At 31.2% G+C, this 14,840-nt stretch overlaps 1 protein-coding gene and 1 long non-coding RNA gene across 3 annotated transcripts in view; one reads left to right on the plus strand and one right to left on the minus strand.

The window, feature by feature from the left end:
• LOC143052508 (aromatic-L-amino-acid decarboxylase-like) overlaps positions 1-14,840 on the plus strand; it is a 132,833-nt gene that overhangs the window by 40,548 nt on the left and 77,445 nt on the right. The window contains exons 10-13 of one of the 2 annotated variants that reach the window (XM_076225555.1): positions 3,175-3,194; positions 4,191-4,289; positions 5,145-5,246; positions 5,713-6,602. The exons of the other annotated variant lie outside the window; for it this stretch is intronic. Of the exons in view, the coding sequence (XP_076081670.1) occupies positions 3,175-3,194; positions 4,191-4,289; positions 5,145-5,246; positions 5,713-6,510 (1,019 nt within the window). The 3' untranslated portion in view covers positions 6,511-6,602. Of the gene's footprint in view, positions 1-3,174; positions 3,195-4,190; positions 4,290-5,144; positions 5,247-5,712; positions 6,603-14,840 lie in introns of those variants that run through there. 2 annotated transcript variants of the gene reach the window in all.
• LOC143051276 (uncharacterized) lies at positions 7,689-12,289 on the minus strand. The gene is made up of 4 exons (XR_012970682.1): positions 12,174-12,289; positions 9,134-9,253; positions 8,264-8,284; positions 7,689-7,929 (listed from the first exon to the last, which is right to left on the minus strand). It is a non-coding gene; the product is annotated as an uncharacterized LOC143051276 (long non-coding RNA).

Genomic DNA, 14,840 nt, shown 5'->3' on the forward strand with positions numbered 1-14,840 from the left:
ATATGTTAATTGATCAACGTGTTATTTGGTTTATCAATCCTGAATAAGATAATAAAAATTACAACTTTTTATTTAACATATGTGTGAGGTAAGATTTCAGGATTTGCGACACGTATATTTGGAAACGGGATTTAGTTGTTTACATGAGCAACATGACGGGTACCACATGAGGTTCTTGATTTGTTTACCTTCCAGAGTACCTACGATCATCCTCGTTTTTTGTGATGGTTCGTGTTGCTCAGTCATAAGTTTTAAGTGTTTTGATTTGTATGTTTATGTGTCTTGGTCCTTTTCTTTTTTTTTTTTTTTGTCTGTTTATTTTCGACAAATGAGATACCATTATGATATTGATTACAATTAAAAAAAATGACAACCTCATGACAAAAAAAAAGAGAATATGAAAATAAAATCAGACCAAACAAACAAATAGCAGTAAAAAATGTCAAAGATGAATACAATTCTCCATTTTTCGTATGTATCATAAATGTTTGAACATAGTAGAAACGAGTATTTGTATAATACACCATTTTTTGTAAAAAAAATTTGGTCGCATATGTGGATGTGCTAAAGATCATGATACAACTTATAAAAACTATTTAATTTTACTTATGTCTGCAAAGAAGTATTAAATGAAATTGAAACAGGGAATGTGTCAACTGCATAGAATTATGGTTCTATTTTTGTTTCTTTGTGCTTTATTAAGGAAATTATTTTTGTGTGAAGGAACTTAAGAAATGAAAGAAGTTGATTTAGTATCAAATATCATAAACATATATACCATTAAGAAGTAAAAGAACACTACATTAAGCCAGTTTTAGTATCACATACCGGTCAGCTGAAGAATAGTCTTATTTATTTACAAAAGATGAATTTGAGATCACAATATAATTCATTGCTGTTTCGTTTAGACAGAAACTATTCAAAATAAGCTTTCCGTCTTTGTTTGACATTTAGACTCATCACAAATCACCATCAGCTTTATTTCATTGAGTGGTTTAAAGAACAAATTATTTCCAATCAGTAATGACATCTTATCAGCTCCTCACATGCAACGCCATTTAAATATGATCTGCACTCGCGACATATAATTAATTTGATTGGTCAATAAATATAGGGAATTGAGTGGGATCGTCAATTTGTTTCGAGACTTATCACTTCGCGTAAATCAGAAATAAACTGTTGACAAAATATGTTTAGATAATTAATCTGGTAAAGAGCACTTCTGTTTGTCATAATGACAAAAGTGAAATCTTATTAGGAGAAATTGATATAAGACCATGTGACAATTGAAGATAAGAGAAAATGGCAATACGTTTATGATTATTCTTGAATTCCACTTATTTCACAATACTGAATTATGAGACATTCTATTGCATGTCATATGTTTAATGGCCATTGCCATGTTAAATGGACAACATAAACAAAATAATGAATGTATCTGAAAATAATTAAGTTTGGAGAATAAACTATCATGTTTGAAATTCCAATACAGAAGAGACAACTTAATAATTCTTTCATGTTTAGAAAATTAGGAAAATATGTAATTAATTTATTCATATTTTAACCAAAAACTTGAATTTATATTAAACATTTATATTATCATATTTTCTAAACCACATAATTTTTCTCTAACTATTTTTTATTCGAATAACAACTTACGCGAGTACCAAAATATTGCAAATATAAATTGCCGCAAACATGTTAAACTTCGATCTTTTCTTTTATAATTACATTAATCAAATTAGAAGATCACGAAAATAAATCTCTGCGAAGTCGAATAGAAAGGACTGAACGCGAAATACAGTATTTGCGACAAAAAGCTGGTTTACATGATGCACTAAAGAGAATTGTATTACAACAACACACGTTGATTAATCAAATACAGGAAAATAGTAGTCACGGAGTATTCACTTTTGACACAGTTCTCATGTGATTTCCTATCTAGTGTTGATTTAAAAAGTATAAGTATGTCCGATACACTAACGAGTTAACAAACTTCAGTTTTAAATATAGTAATGTCCCCCTTAGTTACTAATGACCATTAAGCATATCTTTAAAACTATCTATTGTTATCTCACATTTATTATAATATAAAAGAAATGTGAAGATGAGACTTACATTCTTGATATTCGTTTAAAATTAATATAAATTCTAAATATATTACCTCATTAAGTAAAATTACCCGGCAGCTTTTCAAACACAGTGCCCCAAATTTGATATTTAACAGTTACTTTTTTATTCAATATCTAACCAACTCAATAGATATGGATAAACAATATCTTCTAAGGAAATTGTCTTGGCTACTGACTGCATTATCCCGATCGTGTTTCTACATTTTTCTGGAAATAGGTAAAGTGATCATTAATCGATTGAAACTTGAAATGGAATCCATGATAAGGAGAGGAATACAGAGATATTTCAATTGAGAGGTCGCACATCTTTATTATTCAATTCCCCAGGATGTTCGATTTCCTTTGTTGGTCGATTGGCAACTAAGAGATACGATGAGGCTATCATTTGTCATCTTGAACTTATCAAAGATCTATAAAAGAGAGGCTGAAGAAACCAGACAGACATTTAAACTCATTAGTAAAAAATAAATTAAAAATACCATGCCTAAAAACGAAAAAAAAAAAAACCATACAAACTACAGTAAACAAAACACACATAAACATAAAAAGACTGATATGCAGCGGTTTTTGACAAACTAAACTGATATGCAGCTATTTATGACAGGCTTGTCTTTTGTTTTTGTAATACTGTAATTCTGATTCAAATGTGTGTGATGAATAGGGATAAAACGCTAATTATGTATTTGGTCACATACCAGCATTTGCTGATAAAATCATGTTATGACTTGATGTTTTCAATATCCTATCCTACTATCAGCCAACAGTTAGGTAGAGGTAAATAGGTAAAAACTGCGTTACACGATTGCAATTTCTATTGCATTGCAATACCAATCGAAAAGACATACACAAACCTGCTGCTTACAAAAGTCAAACTACAACTAATTTCAGTAGCAATCAGATATGCACATAATATCTTCTTTTATCTGCCGTGTCGATAGCCAGTAATACGGCTTTGGTTATGGTAACAGTGGAATGAATTCACATTTATTTTAATGGCATTTTTATTTTAACTTGTTTAATTAATGAATTTACTTTTTTAAAGGTGCTGCAATTGACTATATGGTAAGTATACATACATGTTTCTTTAGAAAAAAAATAAACTAATATGAAATATTGAAAAAAGTTATATTCTTTAAAACGGGTTTTTAATTGCATATACAAATATTGTACTAACTTTATATGTTTCAATATATTCGTAACTTAAAACAATGTGGAAAATGTAAATAAAGGCAACAGTAGTATACCTGTAACAAATATACAAAAAAAAAACAACATCAAAGAATTACAATTAAATGTCTCGTCCTTATTTATTAGTACCTCACTGTTTACATTAGACCAAAATCCATGGCAAAATTTGTATCAACTGCTCACTTAAGCTGAGACCTCAGGGGTGATATAGATACTTGACTGGGACAGCCTGCCGTACGTGATTTTAATTTATCGTTTACTTAATAATAAAAGGGAATTAACTATGAAGCATGTAGATTCTAGAGAAATCTGCACAGTGATTGTGACAAGTGGTATCTAATATAGGAAACGTATACGTAATAATTTTTTTTATTATTTTTCAACAATAATGCATGTTGTGCATTCGAAGCATTTTTCTGAATAAATCCTCTTCAGTAACGCAAAACACATATTTAAATGAAAGCAACAACAACCGCAAAGAATTTAAAATTAGGATATATGACCAAAAGCTAAATGATCAAATGAAACGTGATCATTAATTATAGACATAATACAATGCTGTATACTCATGTTAATTTATGATAAAATGAATTGTTTCTAAACCACAAAGAATTTAAAACTAGGATATATATGACCAAAAGCTAAATTATCAAATGAAACGTTACCATTAATTATAGACATAATACAATGCTGTATACTCATGTTAATTTATGATAAAATATATTGTTTCTATCTGTTGGCTGTCTGAAAAATGTATCGCTAAACTGTCCATTTTGTGTATACTGGTTATGTCCAGTACTAAGGTCAAACAATTGTTGCCATAATTTCTTAAACTAATTGGTCGATATTTTCTTTAATTACAATTTACAGCACTGGCAAATACCTCTGAGTAAAAGATTTCGATCACTCAAACTGTGGTTTGTTATACGTTCATTTGGTGTTGAAGGTCTCCAGATGCATATTAGAAAAGTAAGTGTATTTCTTTTGGTTAATGTGAGACTTGTACAACTCAATAAGCAAGCTTTTATACCGTGCTCTCAGTCAAAGTCTTCATAATTAAACATGGCGTATGACAATTAGGACGGTGCACCCAATATCAGAGTGTTGATTATATTTGTGTTACCTTTAATTTTTAATATTTTTTATGCCGAACGATAACTGCAATTTGTTTGGTCGTGGATGACACATCCGTAGAGAATGTTCTTTTTCAAATGGTGTTGGTAGTAATTTGAAGTGGTAAACACACTTACAATTATAAATATATAGAAGTTAAAAGCAAAACAGAAAAATTGCACGAGGTTACATGATATAAACAGTAAACACAGCTACCTTATGTGGGGAAGTCAAAAGAATTGAGAGAAAATACAAAATTAGATTTGCTAAAAAATATAAAAAAAGGTAACAGACGATAATAACTAACTAAGACAGTGCTATGAATCAATCAAATTAAGGTCATCACTCAAAAAATTTTACGGTCGCCATCATAAGCTGATTGGCAATTATGACAAAAGTGTGTCAAAAATCATATCTGTTATTCTTCCTCAGTCATAATAACCTTCCATCATTACCGAACTGAACAAAGAAACAACATGACGGGTGCCGTACACGGTGCAGGAAATGTTTACTCTTCTGGAGCACCTGATTTCACTCTCGGTTTTTAGTGGAGTTCGTGTGGTTTCTTATTTATCATCTATAACTGTTGATGTAAATGTCTTTTGGTTTTATAAGTATTTGTTTACGCCTTGGTTTTGATTGTTATTGTCTAACACTCTTTTAAAGGAGGAGGAGACATGCTTATTAATATTGATATGTTTTATTTTATAGGGCATACGATTGGCAACAAAATTTGAACTACTTGTACGAAATGATAGTAGATTCGAAGTCGCTGCCAAAAGAATACTAGGAATGGTTGTCTTTCGACTTAAGGTAATAACTAGTTTGATTAAAATGTTCAAATCATTATTAGAAATGTGTTGATGGTTGTATCATAGAGGAAAAAGAGTTAACTAACGACGATAACTGAACTATATTCAGGCAGCTAACATCAACAACTCTATCAACAATATTTTCTTTTCAAAACAGCAAGCCATGAACTAATACATGTAATAGAAAAATGTTAATCCTTCTTTGAACATACAAATTTATAAAATCCACACATTGATGAAAACCGAATGGTCTGTGTGTGCGTCGTAGTACTACACAACTGTTTTACATATATTGGGACCGTCACTGGATGACACTCACAGGAGTTACACTTTGAAATTGGATAATTGTTCTACTTCCATAGCTGAATATGTTTAACAAATATAAAAACAAATCAAATGTTTATACTCTAAAGGCAAGAATAGATTATTAACATGATATAAACAATGGGTATTTATTCTCATTTCAGGGAGAAAATGAACTGACCGAATTATTACTGAAACGGCTTAATCGTTCAGGAAAAGTTCATATGGTCCCTGCATTACTCAGAGGGAAATACGTAATTCGATTTACTGTGACGTCACAATATACTGAAGACTGTGACATAGAACGTGACTGGAAAATAATATCTGCTACTGCTACAAAAGTCTTACACGATGACGAATCAACAGACGAGGAAGTAATCTCCCCTGACGACGAAGTATTTGAAAAGGAAATCCCGATTTTGCGCGTTCCCCGTGTCACACCATTGAAACGGAAGGATTACGGAATCAGTCTCTTATTAAGTAATGTACCAATGTCACCTAAACTTATCAATGGAAGTTTCGCAGCGTTATTTGATAACAATGACGTTATAGTGGAATTTGCAAAACAAATAACAAATACCGATTTTAACGGTAGACCAATCCGTTTGTCCCCGAGACGACGGTTAAAACTTAAAGACAGTACTAAACAACAAAGTTTGGACACATATAAGGTAAACAGACCACTTTGTAACCGTCAAAAGTACGGATCGCTAGACTCAAAAATAGAGGAAATACTGGAGTTGTCTACGTTGAACGATCAAAGAAATGGCGTTTGTGATATAGATGACATACGTGAAACTGATTCCGAACAAAATCAGTCGAGCGAAGAAGAGAACCCTACCGTCCAAGTTCACATACCACAATTTACTGACTTCAAATCGGCCAATGGCAATGCAAGCGGAAGTCCAGTCGAAAATGGCACACTACGATGCTGTAAACACTGTGGACATATTATTGACTAGAACTCATCAAAGTATACTATTTTGATTTAGCCAATGCAGATATTTGAATGTAGGTGTAGGTAAAGTTTGTTGAAATAAATTAGTTTATGCAAAACTCATTGTTTGTCGTATTTACCATGTTTACGAAATGTAGCGATATCTATTTTCTATGTTCATGTCATTTACACACACAGATATTTTTTGTCTTTTGGAAATGTTGTTTGTACTGTTTTTAGACCCTTCTACAACGAAATTTGTTTTACATGCACACGTATAAAAATTGCGGTTTTTATCCAACGCAATCATAGGTTTGAACGTAGTTTTCAATTTAGACTCGTTTATAAATATACATTGTATATACAGCTACTATAATTTACTGTGTGGGCATTTAATAGTGAGACGTAAGATACTAAAGAAATGTTTGAACTTTTAAGTCGAAAATAACTGACAATATTATGACAAACCCCACTGTAAAACGATCAACAGATAAACAAAGTATCCAAAACACTTAATGAATGGCTATTTTTTATTTTGAATTTATTGAACCATAAAATTAATTTTTGACTCTTCACATTGAATAATCCGCGAAGCGGATTATGTAAAATGTGAAGAATCAAAATTAATTTTATGGGTCAATAAATTCAAAATAAATTATTGCCATTCATTATAAATAAATTTCTATCAAAAATAAGGCTCAAAGAACTTTTTATATTATTTATATTAACAATAACAACGTACACACATGTTGGCGTATGAATACACAACGTCAGAGTGGGCGTGTTGCCATAAAAATTGACAACATTGAAAATAAAACTAATACTTTTAACCAATCAGAAAACAGTAAATACACCAAATTTATTTATAACAAAATTAAAGACTGAGCAAAATACACCCCACTAAAAACCGTTGATATTCCATGTCAAAGTGACACCTTATGAGGGATAAATACTGTCTATTCAGGAAGGCTTTTAGAATGGAATATATATCTTAAGATAAAAACGTTCGATTCGTCAAACATGATTTTGTATATGAAAATAAGCTAATATCGCAATAAGTTCTTACGTGTATGTAGAAATTGACATTAAAACTTTGTACTAAACCGCTGGATAACTCAACGTGCTAATTCATTTACTTAAATCAAATGGAAGGGTTTATAAAACGTCATTTCTGGAGGGAACTTACATGTCGCAATTCAATAGTACTGATCTTTCATTTTTTATTAAAAATACAGAAACAAGTAATGTACATGTATTCTGTCAATTTTACAAAATATTAAAAACATGATATTTGCAATGTTCTCCATATCAAGTGTAATTATTCCGGTGAAAACATATTTTATTCTTTTGTACTTTTAATGACTGCTACACAAACATCGTCTTCCATGACATTGTCCTGGATACGGATGACATAATGATTTGCATTCACTGTCAACTTCACAAACTAAAAAAAAAGAAAAGAAAACATACAATGTTAATTTTTGACTGTTCTGCCTTTGTCAGCGTTAAATATGCAATGCCATCTTAATTTGTTCACGTCTAATAAAAAAAATACACTCAACTTGAAAAACAGTATAAAAAGGAAAAATGCCACGGATACTGCCGATTTCTGATGGTACCGAGGATTAGAAGAATTATATATATTTTCACTTAATAGACGAGTGGCAAAAATTATCAGACTATAGTTATTTGTAAATCTATGCAGAGAAGTAAGTTGACACCATCATGGCATATAAATATAAATACTCGTCATGTTTCTCAAACATTTCTGTACTTACAATTCCAGCCGTTAGTTGGTTCTACAAAGAAAGAATGTAGAAACTCAGTAAAAACAAAAATATAATGGTACTCTGTGTTTAATCGTGAATGTTGTTTAAAGACTGGACATAAGTTATAGTTACTTTTGGTTTTTAAACTAATTTGTACCCTTTACTGCTTCTTTCTATAGCTCAATTGACTGTCTGTCTTTTCCTTCTTTGAGTTTCGATTCTTTTCGTACGCATAAGCTTTCTATTATTTAAATAATTTTTGTATGACTCTCTTTTAAAATTGTTGAAATGTGAACATCAAAACATTACAAAAATGAACGTTATACTAAATTATAATCCTGGTACCTTTGTTAACTAATTATACATTTCATGCATATTCTGGATCTTATCAATAAATTCCATATAGGGATTCGAGCTTCGCACTCACCCCATATGGAATTTACTGACCCAATATATACCGTTTTAGGTCACTAGCACACTATGTATCTATTAGTATACAAGTATATAACTTATATTGACACTAAGCATATATTTAATATTTGATATTCCAAAAACAGTGACCGATACAAGGGACATGTCAGTGCAAACCTTTATATGGGAAAGAGGGACGAAAGATACCAAAGGGACAGTCAATCTCATAAATCTAAAACAAACTGACAACGCCATGGCTAAAAATGAAAAAAAAACAAACAAACAACAGCGCACATGACACAACATAGAAAACTAAAGAATAAACAACACGATACCCCCTGCTCCTGTTTTTTCTCAATGCCAATTTGATCAATAAATAGATAAACACATTTGGCTGGTCATCCTATTTTGACAGTATCGGTGTATGTTTTGCTGGAATTGGAAGTAATACTGTATCTCAATACTTACTGGTGGTTGACGAATTTACACAAGTACACAAGTTGGTAATACAATTAATCACTGTCCGGTTTACACATCGTGTGTTTACACAATTATTTGCATTTCTACAAGGTTCACAAATGGAGGATACTGAAATGAAATGACGTTTTGAACATACAGATTCTATTGACGTTAGTTGTCTATTTAATTTATAATATGCAGTATCGTGATTTGATATTTTGAACAGATATGAACTTGAAAATCTTTATACACTACTTCCGATTATGTTTTTTATATAAAAAACTATTTCTACTGAATAGCTGAAGCTCTAAAGATATCATCAACGTGTCCTCAGATTGATCATGCAATACTTCAATAATGATATTGAAATGATAGAAACATGTATAATCTCGAACATTTTTAAACTCCAATGAAAATTTACAAAAGGGGAACTCCACTCAAACTGACAAAATCAAAAGCTATTTATAAACAGAACAAGTGAAAAACAGTTGCAATATTCCGGCCTTGGTATAGGCAAAATGTTATAAAGTGAAGAACACTTTTTAAATAAATACTTTTAATATGTAAAAGAGAAGCTTCAACTGATATAAGATATTGGGAATATGTCAATTAAGTTATAGTTTTTTCCTGTTTAATACCAACAGAAAATATAGTATGAACCTATTCTAGACGAAAACATTTCTCAAACAAGAATGTGTCCATAGTACACGGATGCCCCACTCGCACTATCATAATCTGTGTTTAGTGGACCGTAAAAACTATAATTTGGTATTTAAATTAGAAAGATCATATCACAGGGAACATGTTTTCTACGTTTCAAGTTGATTGGACTTCAACTTCATCAAAAACTATCTTGACCAAAAACTTTAACCTGAAATTTGCACTAACATTTTCTATGTTCAGTGAACCTTGAAATTGGGGGTCAAAACACTAATTTAGTATTTAAATTAGAAAGACCATATCATAGGGCACATGTGTACTGAGTTTCAGGTTGATTGGACTTCAACTTCATCAAAAGCTACCTTGACCAAAAACTTTAACCTGAAGCGGGACGAACGGAGGGAAGGACAGACGGACGAACGAACGAACAGACGCGCAGACCAGAAAACATAATGCCCCTCTTTTATCGTAGGTGGGACATAAAAAGTGAAATGGATATTGACCCTTCTTTTCTGGTTCAAGATCAAAACATAGAGCCGACCTTTTAATTTGCTTGCGTTCCCCTATCATTTTTATGGGAAAATACGTCGACCCAACAGAAATAAATTGACCGCTTGTCCCGAGCTATTTTTTCTTTCTGGATATAAAAAAATACCTATCCTTGAATGCATATAAATAACAAACTAAAATTATAGAATTGTTGGTGATGTTCATAGTAGATTGATTTGAAAAACTAATAAAACCTTTACTTTTCCGTAGCCGTACCTGATTTTGAAGTGTAATTGGGTTGTCTTCATTCTTCAACAATAAAACATTCTATAAAAGGTAGAAAATAGGAAGGACCTGATTTGATTTTTTATATTTTAAATTAGATATGTTTTTAAATTCCCTAAAATTATGAACGAATACTTTACTTATCACAGGGTTTATACTCAAATATTCAAAACAAATCCGACATTTTCAGATTATTTCCGACTTAAAAGTTTGAATTATTTTTGGTATTTTTCGTTTTTCTGTTGTTTTCTGCTAATGTAAGATGTGGTATTGACTACCTTTTATCGGTGATTGCCACAAATGACATTATCATTCGTTCAAATCATCAATAGAGAGACAAACGACCAATTTAATGGAAGAACGAACCCACAGAGAATCGTTTTCAAATTATAAATGTATAATATGATCAAAATGGAACCGACTGCCTCTATCCCTATCGACCAGTCCGTTGTCTAAAATAACCCATGCAGTCGGATGTTTTTATAAACCAATCAGCGGTCAAACAGTACAGTAAATTATAAATCGTTGAATCTCATATGAATAAAATTCTTTGTTTTCATTAAGCAAAGATTATTTAGAAATTGAGTTAATTATAAAATTGCTCGATTGCAGAGTTTTACAAAAAAGTAAAACAGGGCAATATGGATAAAGGCCAATCAAAAATAAGAATAACAGAACTCCATTGGTTAAATATCTGTTGTTAAGGCATTTTCATCTAATATCAACGTGTTAATGCACGCTATTCTACTACCAATATGTATTAAATCCAGCTTGTTGCAACAGTTTCTATTAGGTTCAATATCTCATCTCAATGAAATTAAGAGTGGCCGACTTGTGAGTAATGACACTAAACTGCCAATACTTAGTTTTTTTGTTCGACCTTGAATGTGACAGTTTCAAATATTAAAATTGGGTCGATGCCACTGCTGGTCGACGTTTCCAACCCAGTAGTCAACACTTCGGTGTTGACATGTATATCAATAATGTGGTCATTTTTATAAATTTCCTGTTTACAAAACTTTGATTTTATCGAAAAACTAAGGATTTTCTTATCCCAGGCATAGATTACCTTTGCCGTATTTGGCATAACTTTTTGGAATTTCGGATCCTCAATGCTCTTCAACTTTGTACTTGTTTGGCTTTATAAATATTTTGATATGAGCGTCACTGATGAGTCTTATGTAGACGAAACGCGCGTCTGGCGTACGAAATTATAATCCTGGTACCTTTGATAACTACTTAATTGACGAGGATTGCTGGTTATCTTGCAAACGATATTTTTCTCCTTCCTGGCACTGCAGTAACCTCCATCAATTAAAAACTGTCCGCCATGAAATACCAAATAGTGCTAAAAATGCATTTATCATTTCAAAATTGAAGCTCATTCCTATTTAACGTAGATCAAGACGAAGATAACTAAAAATCACTAGAAACACTGCTTACATAACTTAAAACGAATAATACGAAAATATGTCCTTAAAAGAACACAAACTGATGTGTTTATGAATGTTTATAGAATATTATGTCGTAAATATTTGAAAAGAGATTTAGCATAATGTTTTCTGCATAATATAAACAATTATATAACTATACTGAGTATAAAACTTTCACTTACCAATAAGACAAGCAAAAAAGGTACTTGCAACTTTGATATTCATATTTGTAAATATTTTGATAAGAGACATAAAGATTAAAAAAACAACATATATACATATTTAGGAAGTAACTTACATTTGTAAGACGCATTAATAGTCAACAATAGGTGAAGGAGATATACAGGATTTTTTTATGTTTTAACAATACATAATTCTTGTTTCACCGATAAGAATACGACTATAAGCTGTTACTAATGATGTAACTGCTATTACACTTATCTTGCTTAACAAAAACTTAGATTGTTGCTTTAACAGTCTCCATTGCTCTAAGTTTAGATAATTAAAGTTAAAACGATTCCTGCTTTTTTTAAATGTAAAAATGCCATTAGATGCACTCTGACATCACAATATACTAAAAACTATTATGTAAAATGTTACTGGAAAATAATATCTGCTACTGCTACAAAAGTTTTACATGATGACGAATAAACAGACGATGAAGTAATCTTAAAGTTTTAAATCTTTATATTGTAAGAAAAAAAAGTTCATTCTTACAGGATTTAAGCTAAATTTATTAAAGCATTATGCAGAGTTGACACACACATGTAAAGACATATGTTACCTATATAAAAAAGAAGATGTGGTATGATTCCCAATGAGACAACTGTCCACAAGAGACCAAAATGACACAGACATTAACAACTATAGGTCACCGTACAGCCTTCAACAATGAGCACAGCCCATACCGCATAGTCAGCTATAAAAGGCCCCGATGAGACAATGTAAAACAATTCAAACGAGAAACCTAATGGCCTTATTTATATTAAACAATGACTTCTCTCATAATTAAGTTAACCCCATGATAAGTTGTGCGGCAATTTGGCCTTGTGAATACGCTGCAATATCACGAAATATATTTCGTTTTTTGTAAAGAAAGTTAGCAATATCTCTTTGCTAGTGTAAGTATGTATTTGTGAACGCCACATGACTGTCATATAGAACATGTAATATTTTGAATATGACTGTCTGAATTTTCTGTCTTATTTCCTAATTACCAACAACATGAACAACGCAAATAGAGTAATTTATGACTTTTTCAAATTGTACTGTCCTAAATGTTTATAAAATGAAATACTCTCCAATGAACTTTTCTGAAATTGACACCACCAGGAACGCTCATGGCCGAACATTTTAAAGCCAAGGAAACATAGTACATGAACATTGTTAAAGGGCAACTAGCTACGAGATATATAAAAAATATAAAGTATGATTTTTTTTATTCAATCATTAATGAAAGTGAAATAGTGAAATAATAACTTACTTTTATTAGCTAAAATGGTTCAATTTTGTCAAATTAAGCTCATAAATATTTATAATGAATTATTCACTTGCAAGTGAATAACTCGACCTCATTAAATCCGTATTCATGTGAACTCCAATTTAACCCCGTAGAAAGAGATGGAATAACGCATGCATTGCCCGTGTATTTTTATTTAAAGGAACAGAATGTCAACATTGAAAGTTAAACATAGGTAAATAATTTGATTGACTAATTCGATCTTTTAAAGGTAAAAACGACAATGAACATAAATTTATAACTTATAAAACAAAATTTAACAGACCTATAAAAAAACAATTGCACGAGTTGCTTAATATATTTATATCTGTGTTTATGTTTACATCGCTTATATGGTAATAGAAGGTCAACTCGATAGGTTAATTAGATGGCGTCTTTGCTAAAATTATAACGAAACGAAGCTGCATCTTATTGAGACCATGTCCTGTAAATTGTTTATTTTATACTTTTGATAGTTTGGCTCAATGTTTTACATTGTTATAAATAGAATATTAGAATTTGAGTCAAATCGGTGAACATGAATTTGGTAGCTAGTGCCCCTTTAAAGCTATACGACTAAGAAAGAAAATGTTTGCAACTTAAAGTTCAGAAATCATAAAAATAGTGTTGCCTTCAATAAATAAAACCAGCTTATTAGAAACTTCCGTGTCAAATATTCATATTCAAACTATTTACTAATACATGAAATGTATGGTCAACAGTTCTATCTGTAAAATCTTGATATTGGTATATATAAAAAAAAAGAAGATGTGGTAAGATTGCCAATGAGACAACTCTCCACCTGAGACCAAAATGACAAAGAAATTAACAACTATAGGTCACCGTACGACCTTCAACAATGAGTAAAGCCCATACCGCATATTCAGCTATAAAAGGCCCCGAAATGAAAATGTAAAACAATTCAAACGAGAAAACTAACGGCCTTATTTATGTAAAAAATTGAACGAAAAACAAATATGTGACACACAAACAAATGACTGTTTATATGATGCCTCGTCGTACTTGTACATAAAAACTGAAAGAAAAATGGTACGGCTATTAATCATTAAAAATCAGAAGTTACTTTATTCTATACAGGCGGATATCCAGTTGAAATTAAAAAAAGATTGCATTCATTATCAGAGAAGGTCAAGAAGATCAAATTGGTATATTTGAATTCTTTCCATCTGTTGTATGAGCTTAGAAAGTTTATCGAAGGTGCACACCTTAGAATCTTGTATATCCTTTGCACGTATATCTACTCAAATTGGGGTTTGGGGCTTCCAGATAGTTGTAAACTTTAAGTTAGATACCAATGTTCACCCAACAGTAGATTGAGGTAGCTACATAT

Source organism: Mytilus galloprovincialis, chromosome 11 (genome assembly GCF_965363235.1).
Source record: "Mytilus galloprovincialis chromosome 11, xbMytGall1.hap1.1, whole genome shotgun sequence".
Classification (NCBI taxonomy): domain Eukaryota; kingdom Metazoa; phylum Mollusca; class Bivalvia; order Mytilida; family Mytilidae; genus Mytilus; species Mytilus galloprovincialis.